General features: G+C 42.2%; 1 protein-coding gene across 31 annotated transcripts in view; it reads left to right on the forward strand.

Moving 5' to 3' along the window:
• Positions 1 to 22,550, forward strand: part of Pam (peptidylglycine alpha-amidating monooxygenase) — a 273,476-nt gene that overhangs the window by 108,556 nt on the left and 142,370 nt on the right. For 27 of the 31 annotated variants that reach the window (XM_039083040.2, XM_063266691.1, XM_039083046.2 and 24 more), the window contains 2 exons: positions 15,881 to 16,286; positions 17,145 to 17,265. In XM_039083040.2, coding sequence (XP_038938968.1) covers positions 16,183 to 16,286; positions 17,145 to 17,265 — 225 coding nt within the window. In that variant the 5' untranslated portion in view covers positions 15,881 to 16,182. Of the gene's footprint in view, positions 1 to 14,958; positions 15,319 to 15,542; positions 15,604 to 15,880; positions 16,287 to 17,144; positions 17,266 to 22,550 lie in introns of those variants that run through there. The other 4 variants (XM_039083039.2, XM_063266692.1, XM_063266683.1 and 1 more) reach the window with 4 other exon arrangements.

The raw sequence follows: 22,550 nt of genomic DNA on the forward strand, positions 1-22,550 counted from the left end.
ATGGTAGATTTTACTTTGAACACTGTAATTATACATTTCAGAGACTTAAAGAAGAGACGACCAAAACGTTTGTAATAGGAAGAGCTGTATTTATGGGCATTTTATTGTGAGGATTCAAACATTCGAAATGAAAACAAAGAAGCGTTTGCAAACACCATTCACTGCTGTGGGAGGAAAGAGAATCCTTCTGGGGGAACACAGGAAGCAAAAGAAAATTCACTATTGTCTTCAGTAGATTTCTCAAAGAAAAAGAATATTTTTTTTTTCTCTCAGTGCAGGGTCTAGGTCTGAGCCAGTCTCCCATGTGTAGCTGGAATGCCTGCCTCTGACGTTGTTGAGAAGCATTTAGCAAAATGGAGAAGGCAGTGCTTCAGGAATAGCCATGCATGTGAAGGTAACAAATAGGAGAAGTCATAAGAACCTCATTAAAAATACATTGACTAATGGCGGGAGAACGCAAGGACAGCAGGTCCCCATCTCCACACCACATCCCTGGGAGGCTGGTATGCTAACATTTGCCTTTCAACTCAGGAGGCTGCCTTCCTCTATGACACTCACTTTCCCTTAAGTGGAAGAAAAGGCTAACACCTTTATAGGAAGATGACAATATTAATGCAAAAGATCTTAATCTTTTAATACCAGTCTGAGTGGGCTATTTGGTGATTCACACTTCACTGAAACAACCAACTTGACATTTGAAATTTTGCCGGCTCACTGGGATTAGTTACAAACAACTTCCTGATAAACTCACCGAGGATGGAGAAGCGAGTTTATTAATCTCTCAAGCATCGTTTGGGAGAGCTTATGAATCTGACCCTTGTTTACCTCTTGGCCTAGAACAGAAATAACTTAGAACAGAAGTCTCTGTATGGAATAGTCATGAAACAGAGTTAACAGCCTGTCTATTCACTCAGGATGTTGTTTAAAAGAGGAGCAAAGTGACAGCTGCAGAATTGTTTTGACTTTTCCGAAATGAAATTATATGCTTAAAAACCAATAAAATGCCTGGCAGGCAGATAAGTAAGGATGCCACCTCTGTGACATCATTACACACTGCTAATGCTTTTCTGTGCAGGTCAGCAGTCTCCTGAGACCCTGCCAGTGAAGCCCGTAGAGCTGCGAACATTGCTGCTTGTAAACCAGGGATTTCTTCTTTATAGGAGGACCCACTGGCAGTGGATTAGATACCATGGCCATATAGTTATGGTTTTCTCTGACTAGATCATAACTTAAAATAACCCATTTATCCTAGTCTACCTTCTGCCACATGGCTGGTTACCCGAGCTCAAGCACCATGCATCTGTACTCTTTACATATTTCAGGGATAATCTGTGCCTGACACCATCCTAGAATCCTTTCTGCCTCCCAGATGTCCCACCTATTTCCTGCCTACACCATAGGCCATCAGATTTATTATTGACAGGTGCCACATCCATGCAGACATAAGATATTTTCTGTACAGATACCCCTGGGACTTTTAAAGATATATATTCTAGCAGATACCAAGCCCATTTTGACGCAAAATCAAAGGCTACTTCAGGGTGGCAGCATGTTAGAGGACATGAATCTAAAATAAATCCAAGAGCATACAATGCCACCCATCTGGTGTCTTGCTGATGAAAAAGAACTGAGGCTGGAGGATTGATACAGCATTTGTAGATGGTAAACTTTATGGATATGTAGAGTGAACTTTCCTATGCTACATGAGGAAAAGAGCTCTAAACATCAATGATCACAGCATAAATGATTTTAAGGTATCAGGGAGTAAATGGGATAAGTGAGCTAGGTATAAAAATAGCAAAAAGCAAGTGAAAAAAAATACTATGATCATTGCATAGACAGTCCTTGTGATAGTGAAAACTACTCCTGACTAAAAGTCAGAGAGCATATAGGGAGTTGTGGAGACTGTGGCCATCCTGATTGCCAGCCTGACTAAAAGACTTGGCAAAAAAAAAAAAAAAAAGGGAAGTCCCACACCCGCGGATCCCGGCCCGCAGCAGCTCTCTGCCCCCAGACCCTGTGAGAGAGAGACCCAACCGCCTGGTCAGGTGGGCACTCCTGAGGCTGCAGAGCGGAAGAGACCACCAACACTGCTCACCCCTGCCCACATCCCTGGCCCAAGAGGAAACTGTATAAGGCCTCTGGGCTCCGGTGGGGGAGGGCCCAGGAGCGGCAGGACCCCTGCCTGAGACACCACCAGAACCTGAAGGAAACAGACCGGATAAACGGTTCTCTGCACCCAAATCCCGTGGGAGGGAGAGCTGAACCTTCAGAGAGGCAGACAAGCCTGGGAAACCAGAAGAGACTGCTCTCTGCACACACATCTCGGACGCCAGAGGAAAAAGCCAAAGACCATCTGGAACCCTGGTGCACTGAAGCTCCCGGAAACGGCGGCACAAGTCTTCCTGGTTGCTGCCGCTGCAGAGAGCCTGTGAGCAACACCCCACGAGCGAACTTGAGCCTCGGGACCACAGGTAAGACCAACTTTTCTGCTGCAAGAAAGCTGCCTGGTGAACTCAAGACACAGGCCCACAGGAACAGCTGAAGACCTGTAGAGAGGAAAAACTACACGCCCGAAAGCAGAACACTCTGTCCCCATAACTGACTGAAAGAGAGGAAAACAGGTCTACAGCACTCCTGACACACAGGCTTATAGGACAGTCTAGCCACTGTCAGAAATAGCAGAACAAAGTAACACTAGAGATAATCTGATGGCGAGAGGCAAGCGCAGGAACCCAAGCAACAGAAACCAAGACTACATGGCACCATCGGAGCCCAATTCTCCCATCAAAACAAACATGGAATATCCAAACACACCAGAAAAGCAAGATCTAGTTTCAAAATCATTTTTGATCATGATGTTGGAGGACTTCAAGAAAGACGTGAAGAACTCCCTTAGAGAACAAGTAGAAGCCTACAGAGAGGAATCGCAAAAATGCCTGAAAGAATCGCAAAAATCCCTGAAAGAATTCCAGGAAAACATAAATAAACAAGTAGAAGCCCATAGAGAGGAGACACAAAAATCCCTGAAAGAATTCCAGGAAAAAATAAATAAACAAGTAGAAGCCCATAGAGAGGAGACACAAAAATCCCTGAAAGAATTCCAGGAAAACACAATCAAACAGTTGAAGGAATTAAAAATGGAAATAGAAGCAATCAAGAAAGAACACATGGAAACAACCCTGGATATAGAAAACCAAAAGAAGAGACAAGGAGCTGTAGATACAAGCTTCACCAACAGAATACAAGAGATGGAAGAGAGAATCTCAGGAGCAGAAGATTCCATAGAAATCATTGACTCAACTGTCAAAGATAATGTAAAGCGGAAAAAGCTACTGGTCCAAAACATACAGGAAATCCAGGACTCAATGAGAAGATCAAACCTAAGGATAATAGGTATAGAAGAGAGTGAAGACTCCCAGCTCAAAGGACCAGTAAATATCTTCAACAAAATCATAGAAGAAAACTTCCCTAACCTAAAAAAAGAGATACCCATAGACATACAAGAAGCCTACAGAACTCCAAATAGATTGGACCAGAAAAGAAACACCTCCCGTCACATAATTGTCAAAACACCAAACGCACAAAATAAAGAAAGAATATTAAGAGCAGTAAGGGAAAAAGGTCAAATAACATATAAAGGGAGACCTATCAGAGTCACACCAGACTTCTCGCCAGAAACTATGAAGGCCAGAAGATCCTGGACTGATGTCATACAGACCCTAAGAGAACACAAATGCCAGCCCAGGTTACTGTATCCAGCAAAACTCTCAATTAACATTGATGGAGAAACCAAGATATTCCATGACAAAACCAAATTTACACAATATCTTTCTACAAATCCAGCACTACAAAGGATAATAAATGGTAAAGCCCAACATAAGGAGGCAAGCTATACCCTAGAAGAAGCAAGAAACTAATCGTCTTGGCAACAAAACAAAGAGAATGAAAGCACACAAACATAACCTCACATCCAAATATGAATATAACGGGAAGCAATAATCACTATTCCTTAATATCTCTCAATATCAATGGCCTCAACTCCCCAATAAAAAGACATAGATTAACAAACTGGATACGCAACGAGGACCCTGCATTCTGCTGCCTACAGGAAACACACCTCAGAGACAAAGACAGACACTACCTCACAGTGAAAGGCTGGAAAACAACTTTCCAAGCAAATGGTCAGAAGAAGCAAGCTGGAGTGGCCATTCTAATATCAAATAAAATCAATTTCCAACTAAAAGTCATCAAAAAAGATAAGGAAGGACACTTCATATTCATCAAAGGAAAAATCCACCAAGATGAACTCTCAATCCTAAATATCTATGCCCCAAATACAAGGGCACCTACATACGTAAAAGAAACCTTACTAAAGCTCAAAACACACATTGCACCTCACACAATAATAGTGGGAGATTTCAACACCCCACTCTCATCAATGGACAGATCATGGAAACAGAAATTAAACAGTGATGTCGACAGACTAAGAGAAGTCATGAACCAAATGGACTTAACGGATATTTATAGAACATTCTATCCTAAAGCAAAAGGATATACCTTCTTCTCAGCTCTTCATGGTACTTTCTCCAAAATTGACCATATAATTGGTCAAAAAACGGGCCTCAACAGGTACAGAAAGATAGAAATAATCCCATGCGTGCTATCGGACCACCACGGCCTAAAACTGGTCTTCAATAACAATAAGGGAAGAATGCCCACATATACGTGGAAATTGAACAATGCTCTACTCAATGATAACCTGGTCAAAGAAGAAATAAAGAAAGAAATTAAAAACTTTTTAGAATTTAATGAAAATGAAGATACAACATACCCAAACTTATGGGACACAATGAAAGCTGTGCTAAGAGGAAAACTCATAGCGCTGAGTGCCTGTAGAAAGAAACAGGAAAGAACATATGTCAGCAGCTTGACAGCACACCTAAAAGCTCTAGAACAAAAAGAAGCAAATACACCCAGGAGGAGTAGAAGGCAGGAAATAATCAAACTCAGAGCTGAAATCAACCAAGTAGAAACAAAAAGGACCATAGAAAGAATCAACAGAACCAAAAGTTGGTTCTTTGAGAAAATCAACAAGATAGATAAACCCTTAGCCAGACTAACGAGAGGACACAGAGAGTGTGTCCAAATTAACAAAATCAGAAATGAAAAGGGAGACATAACAACAGATTCAGAGGAAATTCAAAAAATCATCAGATCTTACTATAAAAACCTATATTCAACAAAACTTGAAAATCTTCAGGAAATGGACAATTTCCTAGACAGATACCAGGTATCGAAGTTAAATCAGGAACAGATAAACCAGTTAAACAACCCCATAACTCCTAAGGAAATAGAAGCAGTCATTAAAGGTCTCCCAACCAAAAAGAGCCCAGGTCCAGATGGGTTTAGTGCAGAATTCTATCAAACCTTCATAGAAGACCTCATACCAATATTATCCAAACTATTCCACAAAATTGAAACAGATGGAGCACTACCGAATTCCTTCTACGAGGCCACAATTACTCTTATACCTAAACCACACAAAGACACAACAAAGAAAGAGAACTTCAGACCAATTTCCCTTATGAATATCGACGCAAAAATACTCAATAAAATTCTGGCAAACCGAATCCAAGAGCACATCAAAACAATCATCCACCATGATCAAGTAGGCTTCATCCCAGGCATGCAGGGATGGATTAATATACGGAAAACCATCAATGTGATCCATTATATAAACAAACTGAAAGAACAGAACCACATGATCATTTCATTAGATGCTGAGAAAGCATTTGACAAAATTCAACACCCCTTCATGATAAAAGTCCTGGAAAGAATAGGAATTCAAGGCCCATACCTAAACATAGTAAAAGCCATATACAGCAAACCAGTTGCTAACATTAAACTAAATGGAGAGAAACTTGAAGCAATCCCACTAAAATCAGGGACTAGACAAGGCTGCCCACTCTCTCCCTACTTATTCAATATAGTTCTTGAAGTTCTAGCCAGAGCAATCAGACAACAAAAGGAGATCAAGGGGATACAGATCGGAAAAGAAGAAGTCAAAATATCACTATTTGCAGATGACATGATAGTATATTTAAGTGATCCCAAAAGTTCCACCAGAGAACTACTAAAGCTGATAAACAACTTCAGCAAAGTGGCTGGGTATAAAATTAACTCAAATAAATCAGTTGCCTTCCTCTATACAAAAGAGAAACAAGCCGAGAAAGAAATTAGAGAAACGACACCCTTCATAATAGACCCAAATAATATAAAGTACCTCGGTGTGACTTTAACCAAGCAAGTAAAAGATCTGTACAATAAGAACTTCAAGACACTGAGGAAAGAAATTGAAGAAGACCTCATAAAATGGAAAGATCTCCCATGCTCATGGATTGGCAGGATTAATATAGTAAAAATGGCCATTTTACCAAAAGCAATCTACAGATTCAATGCAATCCCCATCAAAATACCAATCCAATTCTTCAAAGAGTTAGACAGAACAATTTGCAAATTCATCTGGAATAACAAAAAACCCAGGATAGCTAAAGCTATCCTCAACAATAAAAGGACTTCAGGGGGAATCACTATCCCTGAACTCAAGCAGTATTACAGAGCAATAGTGATAAAAACTGCATGGTATTGGTACAGAGACAGACAGATAGACCAATGGAATAGAATTGAAGACCCAGAAATGAACCCACACACCTATGGTCACTTGATTTTTGACAAAGGAGCCAAAACCATCCAATGGAAAAAAGATAGCATTTTCAGCAAATGGTGCTGGTTCAACTGGAGGGCAACATGTAGAAGAATGCAGATCGATCCATCCTTATCACCCTGTACAAAGCTTAAGTCCAAGTGGATCAAGGACCTCCACATCAAACCAGACACACTCAAACTAATAGAAGAAAAACTAGGGAAGCATCTGGAACACATGGGCACTGGAAAAAATTTCCTGAACAAAACACCAATGGCTTATGCTCTAAGATCAAGAATCGACAAATGGGATCTCATAAAACTGCAAAGCTTCTGTAAGGCAAAGGACACGGTGGTTAGGACAAAACGGCAACCAACAGATTGGGAAAAGTTCTTTACCAATCCTACAACAGATAGAGGCCTTATATCCAAAATATACAAAGAACTCAAGAAGTTAGACCGCAGGGAAACAAATAACCCTATTAAAAAATGGGGTTCAGAGCTAAACAAAGAATTCACAGCTGAGGAATGCCGAATGGCTGAGAAACACCTAAAGAAATGTTCAACATCTTTAGTCATAAGGGAAATGCAAATCAAAACAACCCTGAGATTTCACCTCACACCAGTGAGAATGGCTAAGATCAAAAACTCAGGTGACAGCAGATGCTGGCGAGGATGTGGAGAAAGAGGAACACTCCTCCATTGTTGGTGGGATTGCAGACTGGTAAAACCATTCTGGAAATCAGTCTGGAGGTTCCTCAGAAAATTGGACATTGAACTGCCTGAGGATCCAGCTATACCTCTCTTGGGCATATACCCAAAAGATGCCTCAACATATAAAAGAGACACGTGCTCCACTATGTTCATAGCAGCCTTATTTATAATAGCCAGAAAATGGAAAGAACCCAGATGCCCTTCAACAGAGGAATGGATACAGAAAATGTGGTACATCTACACAATGGAATATTACTCAGCTATCAAAAACAACGAGTTTATGAAATTCGTAGGCAAATGGTTGGAACTGGACAATATCATCCTGAGTGAGCTAACCCAATCACAGAAAGACATACATGGTATGCACTCATTGATAAGTGGCTTTTAGCCCAAATGCTTGAATTACCCTAGATCCCTAGAACAAACGAAACTCAAGACGGATGATCAAAATGTGAATGCTTCACTCCTTCTTTAAATGAGGAAAAAGAATACCCTTGGCAGGGAAGGGAGAGGCAAAGATTAAAACAGAGACTGAAGGAACACCCATTCGGAGCCTGCCCCACATGTGGCCCATACATATACAGCCACCCAATTAGACAAGATGGATGAAGCAAAGAAGTGCAGACCGACAGGAGCCGGATGTAGATCGCTCCTGAGAGACACAGCCAGAATACAGCAAATACAGAGGCGAATGCCAGCAGCAAACCACTGAACTGAGAATAGGTCCCCCGTTGAAGGAATCAGAGAAAGAACTGGAAGAGCTTGAAGGGGCTCGAGACCCCAAAAGTACAACAATGTCAAGCAACCAGAGCTTCCAGGGACTAAGCCACTACCTAAAGACTATACATGGACTGACCCTGGACTCTGACCCCATAGGTAGCAATGAATATCCTAGTAAGAGCACCAGTGGAAGGGGAAGCCCTGGGTCCTGCTAAGACTGAACCCCCAGTGAACTAGACTATGGGAGGAGGGTGGCAATGGGGGGAGGGTGGGGAGGGGAACACCCATAAGGAAGGGGAGGGGGGAGGGGGATGTTTGCCCGGAAACCGGGAAAGGGAATAACACTTGAAATGTATATAAGAAATACTCAAGTTAATAAAAAAAAAAAAAAAAAAAAATGGCATAGCTGATTGTTGGCAGTTGGAGATGATGGAAATCTGACTTTGATGTGAAATTTTGATTTGGGGAAACAGTTGCGAAGACCCTTGTAAGCCAAACAGAATGTATTTTTGCATCAGGTTTGCAGCATAGCCATTTATTTGCCTTTGCTTTGTTTCCTACTGTGTTGCTAAATGAGCAATGTCTGTAAGGCTGTAGAGGAATGTTAAAGCTTCCCACTGAGGGAATGAGTAGAAGGCTAGGTCCCATTGTGCAGCTGGCTGTCTACCCTGAGTAGGATTGCCTGTCCTCGGCGCTTTCCAGTTTTCACTGCTGTAAAAGAGGAACGGCCACTCAAATGTCACAGAGCTTTGCTGAGAATTATGATGAACTAAAACTCTGCAAAGTGCCTACAGCAGAGGACCTGGATATACTAACTGCTTAATAAACATTGATGATCCCCTGTGAATGTGAAGGGTCTGTTTTGTGTTGGGTGGTATTTAAGGACATGGATGCTGACGTTCACCAGTCAGGATTAGAGTCCAAGTTCTACTGCTTCATAATTAAAACATTAAGTTAATTTTTCTGAGACTTAGTTTCCTCATCTATAAAAGAGGAGTGAATACCTAATCCTCATAGTCAGGATTCAGTGAGAGAGAGAGAGAGAGATAGATAGATAGATAGATAGATAGATAGATAGATAGATAGATAGATAGATAGATAGATAGATAGATAGAAGGATAGATAGATAGATAGCACGAGTGAGTGTGTATGTGTGTGCGTGAGTGTGAGTGTGTGTGTTGAGGGGTGTATTCAATACAATGTATATATTCAATAGAAAGTGTACATGGAAATAAATGTTTTCTGTTGTTTCATAATTTTTGAAGGCTCTATATTCATAAACACATTCTTAGACTTTTATGTGTATTCAACAGGAGTGGCACTGTGTTGGTTAACAAACTAAACGTCATCTTAATGACCTACAACAGGAATTCTCAGGCAGGGTTATTTTACCCGTCTGATGACATTTGACAATGTCTGTTGACAGTTTAGGTTGCCACAGCTCAGAGGAGTGCCGCTGGCTTCGAGTGGGTGAGGGCCAAGGCTATGACTATAAACATCTGGTGAAACAGAGGACAGTCTGGCACATCAGAGGATTCTTCAGCCCAGATGTTAAAAGTGCTAAAGCCCTGGGACACTGCAGCTCTGCTGTGTAACCAGCAAAGCATTCAGTCTGTGATCTTCCTGAGCGAGGAAAAGGCTCGTGCTTTCCTGAAACGTCACCTAACTCTAGGGTAACCTTTAAGTTGAAGTGTGAAGAACCTCATTCAATAGGATACTTTTAAAGGCACATATGGCTACGTTTCTCATGGCTATGGAAAACAAACCCTAGCTGATAAAAATTAAATTTATGCTACAAAAGCATGTCAACAGAACGTGGTAGCCCCCTCGCCCCTTCATGTAAAAATATTAGTTGAAATGCAACCGTTTAAGTTGGAGCATCTCTAATTTTTTTAAAATAGATGCAGTTACTTTCTTTAATTTGCTTTGTCAACATTAACTTCCTTCCTATCCATTCTTGGATAATACTATCCCGAAGCCATTAAATGGAGCACAGCAGACAGACATCCAAGCCATCATGGGACAGGTGTCAGGCCATGGGGGAAGGACATGTGGATGTGGTTAGATTGGGACATGGTGTTTTAGTGAGCTCTCTGACAGGGTAGCAGGTACTTGAGACAATCACTTTGTAAGAAGATGGGCATTGGTCCACAAGAGCTTGGCTCAGTTTCTTTCGAGCCTGCTGTAAAACATCGGACCTCTCAGGAAGAGTGTCGTAGAGCTCAGCCATTTACTTCATTGCTGAAAACACAGGACAGAAAGAAGAAAGATCTAGTCTCTCCTTATCAGCATCAAAAACATGCATTCAGATATCCACCACTCCCTTTAGGCTTTACCTCTTAAAGATAAAGCTGCTGCCACCTTCCAGTGGGGCCAGAATATCCTACGGAGGACATGTCAGAGTCAAGTAAATCATGTGGTACTGTCAGAATCCAAATAAGGTAAAGAGCACATTCTGGGATGTCAACAGACGCCAAGTGGGATGAAGAATGGAAAGTCCGCTACTCAAAGGTAGCTTTGGAGAGGGCTACAACTGAGACAATGTTAGCATCAAGACAATGCACTTAAAATATAGTAACATTAAAACCCATTGAACAAAAAAGATGAGCTCACTGTGATACAAAGTAAGTTGAAGTAAATAAGTTGAAAGTCTGAAGAAAAAGTTATGAAGTAAAAATAACCTCCCCACCAAAAACATTAATTAAAGGGGGAAATAGTAACTGTACAGTAGAAACCTTGGTAAACAGACTACTTGCAAAGAGTCAACATGCACATTGTCTTAACTAGACAAAAATCTATATAATGAAAGCTTCCAGAGGTGGAGCTCATCTGTGTGGCCAATAGAATGGCTTACTATAGATACATTTCTGGTGCTGCAATTATAAAAGACTACACTGGGAGAAGCCAGCCGCCACTTAGTAGGGATACCCAAGCAGCCTTCAGAAGAGAGTAGGGGCGTTTATCTTCCAATATCTAGCACTAATCACTAGCCACATGGTAGGATGCATTTTTTAGTTTTTTGAGTTGGATTATTTATTTGTGTATGTATATATGTGTGCATGCATGCGTGTGTGTGTGTGTGTGTGTGTGTGTGTGTGTGTGTGTGCATGCATGCATGTATGCATGTAGAAGATGGATTCCTCCATGTAGGTCTTGAGAATTTAAGTCTCAGGTCTCCAGACTCAGCATCAGGTCCTTTAGATGACAGGGCGTCTCACAAGCAGAGGTGTACCTGTTTTAAAGCAAAAATCCCCCTAAAATATCTAGGAGTATTTAAGCAGAAGGTCAATAACTTCATCTTTAATATTTTTAGAAAATCTATTTTTTGTACTGTAATGGCAGCATTTTTCTGAGATTCCTAATTTTTTTAGTTATGCAAGGTGAAAAAAATAATGTATTATAAACTGCTCTTGGCTTTCAAAAGAAACTTCTCTTTTTAAAAGGGACACCTTCATATTCTTTTAAAGTCTTATTTAAAAAAATAACGACCAATCTGCCTTTGATGTACATTTAAGTAGCTTCCAGTGCTACTATTTTTTTTTTTATTAACTTGAGTATTTCTTATATACATTTCGAGTGTTATTCCCTTTCCTGGTTTCCGGGCAAACATCCTCCTCCCCCCTCCCCTTCCTTATGGGTGTTCCCCTCCCAACCCTCCCCCCATTGCCGCCCTCCCCCCATAGACTAGTTCACTGGGGGTTCAGTCTTAGCAGGACCCAGGGCTTCCCCTTCCCCAGTGCTACTATTAAAAGCATCTAGTTCTTTGTTATTTTGAACAGTGCTATTAAATATTTTTGCTGACATTTTTGTGCCATGGGTTAGATTTTGTTCAAGAAGAATTTCCCAGAAATCAAGTTGCTGTGTGAATGGATGTACAACTTTAATCAGTTTAGCCAAGTCCTTCTAGCCTCAGTCAATCTCCTGAAAAGTAAGTGAAATTCATAATTTGCTGGCTATTTTTGTTTTGTTGGGTTTTTTTCCTTCCCCCACCCTAGAAAGCACTTTCTGTAAACCTGGGAATTTATCTGTCTGATTATCACTGTCCTCAACATTAAGGCGAAGAATATGTATTTGGAGCAGCAATAATTGCAAGCATTTAGTGCACACTTGGCTCTGTCCTTATGAGATTAATTCACTTATTCCTGGAATAGCTCTTAGGAAGTAGGTGGCGCGATCATTTCTGTTGGTGAAGAAATTAAAGCATAGGGAAACCGCGCGCTCACTCAGGCGGGCAGAGCAAACACTGGGCAGTTTTCCTTCAGTTTCTCAGTAGCCATAGTCTCTTCCACGTCTCTCACTGAGTATATTAATCCATGAACAGAAAGTCAATATGTTTCTCTGAGTCTTTAACCAATTACAGATTTCAGGGTTTTCCTTTTTCTTTGTTAGATAAAACCAGTGAGGATGACCAACGCTCGCTAAGATCTCGGGTAGTTTCATGGTCCCCCGATACAGCCCCAACTCACTACCCAACAGTTTTCTAGAGTTAAAACCCATAGAGGCATAAGCTGTAAATCGTCCTTGCCTGGGGACGTTATGGAGGTATAAACAGTGTATGTGCTTGGTATTGCAGATAAAATGGGCGCCCGGGATTTCTGTCTCCAGGAAGTAGTCTTTATGGCTGCATCTCAAACACGCCACGCCCTCTTCCCCACCTGGGCGTTTCTGCTCCTGCTGTCTGCTGTACTGGGCACGCCCAGGCTGTGCCTTCTGTTGACGTTGCCATCCAACACTTCTTGTTCATCCCATCTTGAGGACACTTCCCTTTCTCAGACATCTGAGTCTTTTCTGGTCTTTTCTGGGACTAGTGCTCCCATCAGTTGTGTGAAGTTCTTACCTCCTGAATAACTTGCCTTCTCTCTTTAATGTTAGTCATCCGAACAAACACAAACACAGATCACAACGTTTTGTGCATTATAGAAAATTAAGGAGCTTTGAGTGAGTAAAGGCATTATGTTGGGATCATATAGTATGAATTTTAAACACGTTGAGAGAAAAGATTGGAATGTTTCATATCCTACATTAATAGGGATTATGAAAATGAAGTGGTAGTGGTGAAACATATTTATTGTCATATCATAATGTGTATTCTGTCTTTGAAAGATTTAAGAATCATAATTTTCTTTCAGTTCGGTAGTAAAGGGTATTGTATCTATGGTTGCAAATACCATCTGGGCTTCTGCCCACAGCTTCTCTTTCCTTTAAGTGGGTGGTTTAGGGACATCAAAGGTAATAAAATCAATCAGGGAGTTAAGTGGAATTTTATTTCCAAGGCTAGTATACTTAAGGGCGTGTTCCTCTTACAGAATTTTAACAGTAAGTTTGTTTTCCAGTGTTTTGTTTAATCCTTGCAAGCTCAAACAAGGACCGTCCTTGAATCCTGTTCTGAATGACACAGAATTCCTTTCCTAATATATACATGTTTTTTTTAAAGAGAACTTCAGAAAATGTTCAACATTGTTACTTGCCAGGACTGTACTTGGTTGGCACTAAGACAGTGGCCTCGCCTACCACACTAACATCCCCATCCCCAGGAGGCTTCTTTACCCAGAGTAAGGACAGCTCAAGGTTTTTGTCACTGATCTCAAACAGGGAGCCAAAGGCAAAAGTTCAAACAAACACTAACAGTCTTTTAAAAAAACATCATCGCTTATGCAAATCACCTGTGGCCCTTGGGTGCTGGTGAACCTCAAGCATCCCTGAGGTAGTGGGAACATTAAATTTTAGTTTATTTATATTTGGTATGTGGTGTGTAACTTAGATGGTCCTGGCCATGATTGAGTATTATTCAGTTTACAATTAAAGTTTATTTATTTTTTGATTTTTACATGCACGTGTACACACACACACACACACACACACACACACACACACACACGGCTTAGCTCCACTATGCCATCAGTTATAGCGGGAAATTTAGAGGCTAGCGTATTATTGTGGAGAATGTCTAAATTATCGACTTATTCATTTGATAATCCAATTGAACTTAGAACTCCTGCTTGCTAAGTAAGCTTAAGCTGTCCCCCCAGCTCCTGACTTTTGTTCCATTTACTGTTATTCATGAAATCAACTGATTTGACATTCTCTGCACCATATTTATAAATATGGGTTAAACATTTAGAGCTCTGTTGTATAGAAGCTATTTTTCACAATGGGAACGAGACATTTTACATTAATGCCGTATCGTTCTCAGATTCAACACCTAATCTGGACAGTGTTCAGCGCAACTAGTAAAGTCATAGCGTGACTATTTTAAGAGTTTAGCTCAGTTGAGCTGCCCATGGAATGTCACATTTTCTGAGAGGCCTCTACAGAGGAAGTTTCCCCTAAGCCTGAAGGGGTTAACATTGAGGATATTGACAAAGTTAGCCCAGGGGAAAAGCATACTAACTTAAACGCTTGGGAAAGGGGGGGAGGGGGAGCACAGTATAGTGGACAAAGATGGGATTGTGACTCTCCCACTAGCCAGAAATATTAGGAACATGCTGCTTTTTCTGTAAGGGGGGTGGTGTTTGCAGAATGTAGACTGCACATTTTTATTGGCTTAATTAAGGCTCCAGAAAGTCACCCCTTTGGTATTCACATGTGCCTGGTACATGGTCTGGTCCTGGGAGTCTGTCCAGTAGAGTCCGTTCCTGTCTCCTGTACTGAGACAGTAGGGTTTCAGGCTAAGCATGGGAGACAGCTCTGTTCCCTTCTCCAGCTGGATTTTCATACGGGAGAAACGGAGTGTGTAGAGAGGAGGAAGAATCATAAGAGGACCTTGATTTTAGTACCTCCTTTTAAAAGGCTGTTGATTTCCTTGTCCTAAAATTATTCAGCGTAACGACGTCTGCCATAGTTTTGAGGTCTCCTTCCCTGAGCTCCCCCATCTCTTACTCATATTAATAGGGAGTTCTTGATGATAGCCTTTCCAGAGATACTGCATTTAGAGGATGGCTAAGACCCCTCCCGCTCCACTCCCACCCTTTCCTAGTTGTGTTACCCGTTTCTAAACTTTATGGAGGATAGAGTATCTTTGGGGCAGCATGCCACAATGGGAAGAAATGATTGATTTGGATACTAGATGCCAGCTTTTGAATGGGCATTTGCAAAGCACATACAGTTAACTGTAGAGTTTTAGAGTAATACTGAGAACTTGGGCAATTGCTTATATAGAGATGCCTGTCTGTGCAGGCGGTGGGTATCTCTTTCTCTTCTCATCTGTAGCCCTGTGGTGCTTGTACATGAAATGTCTTTGTTCTCATCTTTTCTGCCCGATTATCGTGGTCTCTAAGTGCTTTGTCTTCGCCTCTCTGGTTTAGTCCTTTTTCCTTAGTCAGTGATCTGAGTGAATAACTTTGTTTACATTGAACGGAGATCTGGAGCAGGGCTTCCCCCCCACCCCCATGAGATGAGAGAGTAATAGAGAGAGAAACCCGTAGAAGTGGGCTAGATAGAAGGGAATGTAGGGTGAAGAGCCAGGTAAAAATCAGAACAATAAAATAAAAAACAAAAACAAACGCGGAGTGGGTGTTGGGGAGGAAGAGCGAGCTAAGGGCAGGACTGGGGCTTTGCTCAGGGTCGGTGAAGTCGCGGGGGCTTGTCGCTGGGGTGGAGAGAGATCAACAGACCAGCATTTTCCCCAGGCTTGGGCGCAAGCTTGTGAAACTCCTGGTGTATTAAGGAACCTCAGCTGGGATTTGCTGAGGACAAATGCTGTAATGTGTTAGTCATCCATTATCTGCTTCTATTTTTGCAGGTTCCGAATGATGACTGACGCGGGTCTGCGCGATAGCCCTCACAGCCCCTGGCATTGCGAGCGATAAGGACCCTGCTCCTCCAGCCCTGTGGCTGCCACCGGCTCTGGCCGCTCTGGAGGGCGGGCGGCTCCAGCGGGCGGGCGGAGCGGACTCCAGAGCCGCTTCCCACGCGTCGGGAGCGGACCGAGCGGACCCGGCTGGCCGCGCATCGCCCTCGCCCGGGGCCATGAAGTAGCTGCGGCCGCCAGCCCTGCCATCCCGCCGGCCCGGCCACTGCCCGCTGCCCTGGTCCTGCGCGGACATGGCCGGACGCGCCCGCAGCGGTCTGCTACTGCTGCTGCTGGGGCTGCTCGCCCTGCAGAGCAGCTGCCTGGCCTTCAGAAGCCCACTTTCTGTCTTTAAGAGGTGCGTGCTCGGCTTGTTTGTTTCCTTTAGGCAGGAGGAAGGAGGTTGGGGTGGGTTCTGTGTATGCTCCTTAGAAATGTAGTCACTTGGAGTAGCCTGGTCTTTGAAAAAAAAAAAAATCTCCACAAGGCTGATTTTCTCTACCCAAACGTCTCGCAATTTTAGCTCAGTAACTTCTCCTGAAGTGCCCCTTGCATTAAAAGCCCACTCACAGTCCTGTAGCCAAGCTGCTGCTATCCTGGCTTTCGGAACACCAATTAGAAGTTGTGATTTCCAAAACTAATCGCACCCTCTTGGGGAAATATTTCAGAAACTGCAATATAGTTGTTTAGACTTGAATGCCTTCCTATATGTAACAGCTGGAGGAATAAAATATCAAGATAGATCGGCGGTGGGGAGAAGATCATTGGCTGTAATAGCTCACTAGGAAATATCGAGCTGTATACACGCACCTCGTAATTACCATATGAAATATTTATGTACTTGTACGTGTGTAATTCACATCGCAGTGTTTATTTCGCCCTCATATAACTGCACCTAGCAAGGCTGTGCCTAAGGTTTTCTGTTGTTTGTTTCCTATTAGTAATGTTGGGCACTCAGAGTTGACAAAATGCCAGTGGGTTACGATTCAGTCTTGCCACTAGAAAATCAGCGTGTGCGTGAGGACGATAGCGTCTTCATCAAGTAGAAATATGTATTATGAGCACTTATTGGGTCGAACCTCAGACCCTGCTTAGTTCTTCTGGTTTTATTTTGCTTACAAATTGGTTATAAGTTAATAATCCTTAAACTTAAGGGCATAGGATTTATTTCTACCCTTCCAATTATGCTCAAGAATGTTCAAATTATCTTCTTAAGGTTTAAAGAAACTACCAGATCATTTTCCAATGAATGCCTTGGTACCATTGGACCAGTCACCCCTCTTGATGCATCAGATTTTGCGCTGGATATTCGCATGCCTGGGGTTACACCTAAAGAGGTGCGTGGAATTCTGTACTTTATTATCCACCTGTTCTGTGCACGGTCTAAAACTGAAGGTAGGACAAGGCACTCGCATTTATAGCTGTACTAAGCTCTTTGCTTTCATACTTTTCAACTGAGGCTGGAGTATTGTGAAGGGGGTAAGACTTCAGGGGAGGATAATTTCAGTTCAATTATGTTTATGAAAAACGTTACCCATTCTGGTATTTGTGATTCAAACAGAAACTTAAAAATTTTATGTTTTGAGATTCTCTGTGGGGGAATGTCCTCTGCAGTGCAGCGTCTAAATATGCACAAAGATAAGGCAAAATGTTCTAACGAGGGAAATAGGGCTGAGCAGCTGCATGGACCAGATTACTGTGTTTTTAAAATACCCTTCCGAAGCAGCCACAATTAAGATAGAAAATTCTGTTCGCCGCCAAGAAGTTGAAAAAAAAAAAAAAAGCAAAACATTCCACGGTTTGGAAAGTTAAGGGAACTATTCGTACAGGTGGCAGGATGAATTTTCTGGAGCTGTATTCCTGAAGAGATAACAGCAGTGCTCACACAGACGAGACGCAGAGCATATGAAGTGGAACAACGTTGCTAGGCATCCCACGACCTAGCACACACAAGAAGCTAACGGCACCACTGCCGTGTGTACAAGGTGTTTCATTAAGCATGAAAGGCCAGAATTAATTATGCTCTGCGGCCAGGCAGTGTGGGGGATTTATGTATGTCATTAAAAGATAGCCCCGTGCTTTTTGAAGGGCTGCAGGCGGTGAGAGGAGAGGCCTGAATGTGGAGAGGCTGGCTACCTGATGACTCAGTCTCACAGATAACGCTCCACTTCCTATTTTCCCTTTTGGCACTGGGAAAATAAAAGTATTCTGTTTATTGAGGAAAGTGACTTTTAAAATGGACGACCAGAAGCTCTAGAAAATACATGGGCCTCTCACTCCCGGGTAATACCTGACAGTATTTGAATACTTGAGTATGATCATCTATAACTACATTACAGCTGTGTAGGACACGGCCCCACGCTGTCTCCACATGGCCACGTCACCAGGCAGGTATTTCTTCTGTACATTGCGTTATTTCTGTCCTGGCCCTGAATTTTATAATCACCTTATTCAGTATTTAACTACGACACTAAAGCCAAAACACGAAGACCACAGTCCCTCCCTCCCCCCAAGAAATGAGCTGTTTGTTTGCTCTCAGTTTTAAAATGTGGTTTTTAACCTATATTTATTTAAGCTTAGCTGCTTCTTTTTTATATATAAAACAATGACTAATTGGTCATCTGTTTTTCTTTCTTTCTTTCTTTTTTAAAGTTTGTTACCCTCTATACTGTGAGCTGCCCTAAAGCTCCTAGTATTCCTGCTGCCTCTGTCTCCTCATTGCCTGAGAGACAGAAATGCATTAGCATGTTCTGTCTAAAACGGTCTACCAGCTTGTTTCCTACTGTGGCCCCCACAAGAACACTATTGTTTAATGAAATAATTAGGGCTATTTGAAAATATCCGTTTATTCTTGTTATTGAGTGACAACAGTAATAGACAATTCTGTCGGAACCACTGCTCTCAGAAAGAGGAACCAGAAGAGTTGATTTAAAAGAAAGAAAAAGTGGGAGAGCTCCATTTTCATAAAATAAATCTTCATTCACCTTTAGAATCTTACATAGAAAGAAAGCATTCAGTACTTAAACCGCTGCTGTTTGGCTTGCACTGTAGGCCCAGGGCCTTGTGGCAGCCATTTGTTGGTTGTCTTTGCAGCTGAATCACTCTCTTTGCTCTTTCTCTAAGACCATGTGGTTCCCAGGAGCCACCTCAAGAGGGAGAATAATGGGCCGGGGCTAGCAGATGGCTGGATCTGGCTTCCCTTCCACAGTGATTGATTGCAAAAAAGATCCGTGTCTTAAAACAGCCCAATCAACTATTAGGACTTTCGCTAAGAATGCATCTTTCTCTTGTATGTGAGTGACAAGCAAGGAGTCCTGGTGTCACTAGCTTGTTGTGCCTAGCTTAGTACAACAGAACACAATGTAGAGAGGCTGACCCAGTGGAAGTCCTTGGTGATCTCAGTCTTTTGGGCACCTTTGCTTATGTTAGCCTTTCCTAGTTCATGGAAGTTGGGTTGAGGTTGGTCTTGCTCTCAACTGCGGCTTGCAACTGGCTGGGTGACTCGGGTGCTCTGAAACAGCTCAGACCTGGCTGGAACATTTCACCACCTTCCCTCAACATTCTCGCTCTAGCATGCTCTGCTTGCTGGCTGACCTACAGATGATACTCCTTGTAAGCGTTCATGAAACATGACAGGCTTCCCTTAGCAGACAGATACCAAGGCTCTCTCCTCCTCACCATGGCACTCTCAGAGAGGTGGCTGCTGAGGTATGCGACTGTAGGTACTTTATGTGGAAAAAAGCAGCCATTCTTGCCTTACAGCGTGGCTAGAGCAGGAGTTAACACAGACGCTGGTCAGCGGAAAGGAGATGGAAGAGGAAGGAAGAATGAAGGGCCTTAGGACGAGGAAGCTAAAGGTAGAGGGGAAATGAGAGCTGAGCAAGAGAGACAAGGCTACAAAGGGAGAACAAGGATAGAGGGGGAAATGTAGAATATCTGGAATGTGAAGAAGAACGGATTTCTTAAATCAAGGAAGGGCAAAGAAGAGAGGGAAACATGAAGCTGGGAAGTACAGTGAGAAGATTTCCTTTCTGTTGGCTCAAGAAGTGAAACAGAACTCATACGAGGTAATAATGGAGAAGCAAGACGCTAGTGTCGATAGCCCAGAGAGGTCCAGAAACGCATCACTCAGTCTAGATGTTAGGGAGCACTGCTTCTGCTTGGAGATAATGCGTGCGGCAGAGGTGAGACTGATGGAACTCTCTTGCTGGAGAAATAACTCTGTAGCTAGGCTAGGAAGGCAAGCAGGGCTTAATTCACACAGTAGGACGACTAACTGGTTGCACAGATTATCACCTTGCTAAAACACACCCTGCCGTGTCAGGCCTCTGCATTGAGGTTCTTCCCAATACGGTAGGTGTTCAGAACAGCCATTAAAAATTACCCCCTTAAACCTGAACCAGTTTGTTCAGGAAAAGCCACTGGGACTCTTGTGCTATCTTTTTAAGTTTTAATTTTATTTATAATAGTATGCGTATGAGAAAGGGGAAAGATGAGAGAAAGAGAGGGGAAGAGAGGGGAGGAGAGGAGAAGGGAGGGGAGGAGAGGAGAGGGAGGGCAGAGAGGAATGCATGTGTGTAGACATCAAAAGTCAACTTTCAGGAGTAGATGTCTCCTTCTACTGTAAAATGTGGTGATAAAACTTACTGTCAAGTTTTCGAGGCAAGCGCCTTTCACCTACTGAGCTGCTTCACCAACCCCCAGGATACATTTTGTTTGTTTGTTTGTTTCAGCCTTTAATCATATAATCAAAACAAAAACTCTTCAAGTGGATTTCCAGGAATTAACTGTTGTAAAAATATAAAAAATACAAAATGTATTGGTGTCTTTTATCCCGCTAGGTTCACCTACAGTGCCCCAAGATATCTGCTAGATATCCCAACTCCGTGGCGGCCCAGTGTCTCCAGCTGCCTCACACTTTCCTACACTCAAACCATCACATAAAAGAACACACAATACAATAACTTTTGACCCAATTGATAAAATATAATTGCCCACCTAAACATACAAAGCCCTTAAAACATCCATCCCTTAAAACATTTGTAACAACCTGTAAAGGTACAGTGTGGAATCTTAACATCACCCGCCATATTGTCTTGCCATGGCTTCTCGCCTTCTCCCTCCTGTCTCCTCCTTTCCATTCCAGCCTCCTCCTCTTCTTTCAAACTTCTCTCCCATCCTTCCTTCTCCTCCAATGACAGGCCTCCTTCTATCCTGTACCTGCCCCTCACCTTTATTTTACAAATTCAATGGGGAGAAGGTTCTGGTGAAGTCACCTGAGTCCTGAGTAGTGACTAGGCAGCCCTCCTTAGGGCAGTGGAATTAGCATCAAAATACAGTAGCTCCAGGGCAAACCACAGTAATTAAGTGATCAGAAGAGCTTTGCTCTGTGTCTACCTGGTACTTTATTACTCAATAACAAATGGCAAAACCGAGAGACAAAAAACAAACAAAACTAGACTGAGATCTAAGGAGAGCCTAAGAAATGTCTTCCCCAGGGAAGAGCACCCATTGGTTACCTTGTACCAAGTGGTCAGCCCTGAAAACAAAGTAACATTGCACAGGGTAAGCAGTTGAATTTATATACTTAGGAACATTCTGGTGTGTGTGTGTGTGTGTGTGTGTGTGTGTGTGTGTGTGTGTGTGTGTGTGTGTGTGCATGCCCACAAATACTAAAATTAATCTATGTTTTTAAGAGAAGGCTATAGAATTGTAATTTTCCCTTTTTTTTTAAAATTTAATCTGATGCCTAAGGGAGTGGTTGGGAGGCATCTTGCAGTACGACGTGGGTTCTTTTTCCTATGTTCTGTTCCTCTGAAGCATCTTCAAGGAGGGAACATATTTCTGAGTATTCATTATAGATTACTATTATTGTACACTTTTATAACCATTGTCTCATTAAATAACACAAAAATTACCTACTCAAAGTCCTATTTTATTCTCCTTTTTTAGCATAAGAAATTGAGTCCAAGATAGATTAAAATAACCTGACCACGGCCAAACAACTAGAACACAACTTCGAATTCATATTAACTTGAATCTGAAACCAATGTTTATTTCATGATTCTGCTCTAAAAACCTGTTAACAGTTTGATGTGAGAAGAAATTTAGCTATTATCAACGGTACAGTTTACTAACAGATACAGTAGCCATGTACCTCGTACACCAAGAGCCATGACTGCCAACCGTATAAAATGAACATAGCAGCAGAGAGGATTTTGCTGTTTGTTTTATACAAACATGTATAGTTAATTATACATCCTTATAAAAAAATATGGGTGAAACACTCAAAAATATGTTTAACGAAATACAGATTGCTGAGCCCATCCAAACCCCCCAAACATTCCCTTCTTAGACACTTCCACACAAGAAGAAGGCTGCTGATCCGAACCCCTTCAGCCACTTCTCATCCCCTCAGTGTTTAAAGACACATGAAACGCAAGTTTACCCTATTTTAGCCCAAATTTCCCACCAGTCCTATCTAAATATAAACCATAGTTCAGCAGACTATTCCTTGACATGTCAGGGGCTGTTCAGTTTCTTAGAAAGCAGCAATAGAGAACATGGAAATGAAGAGTTTAGCTGTGTTCCAAGATGGACTTGTAACTGCTAAAGCAGCCAG

This window comes from Rattus norvegicus, chromosome 9, assembly GCF_036323735.1.
Source record: "Rattus norvegicus strain BN/NHsdMcwi chromosome 9, GRCr8, whole genome shotgun sequence".
Lineage (NCBI taxonomy): Eukaryota > Metazoa > Chordata > Mammalia > Rodentia > Muridae > Rattus > Rattus norvegicus.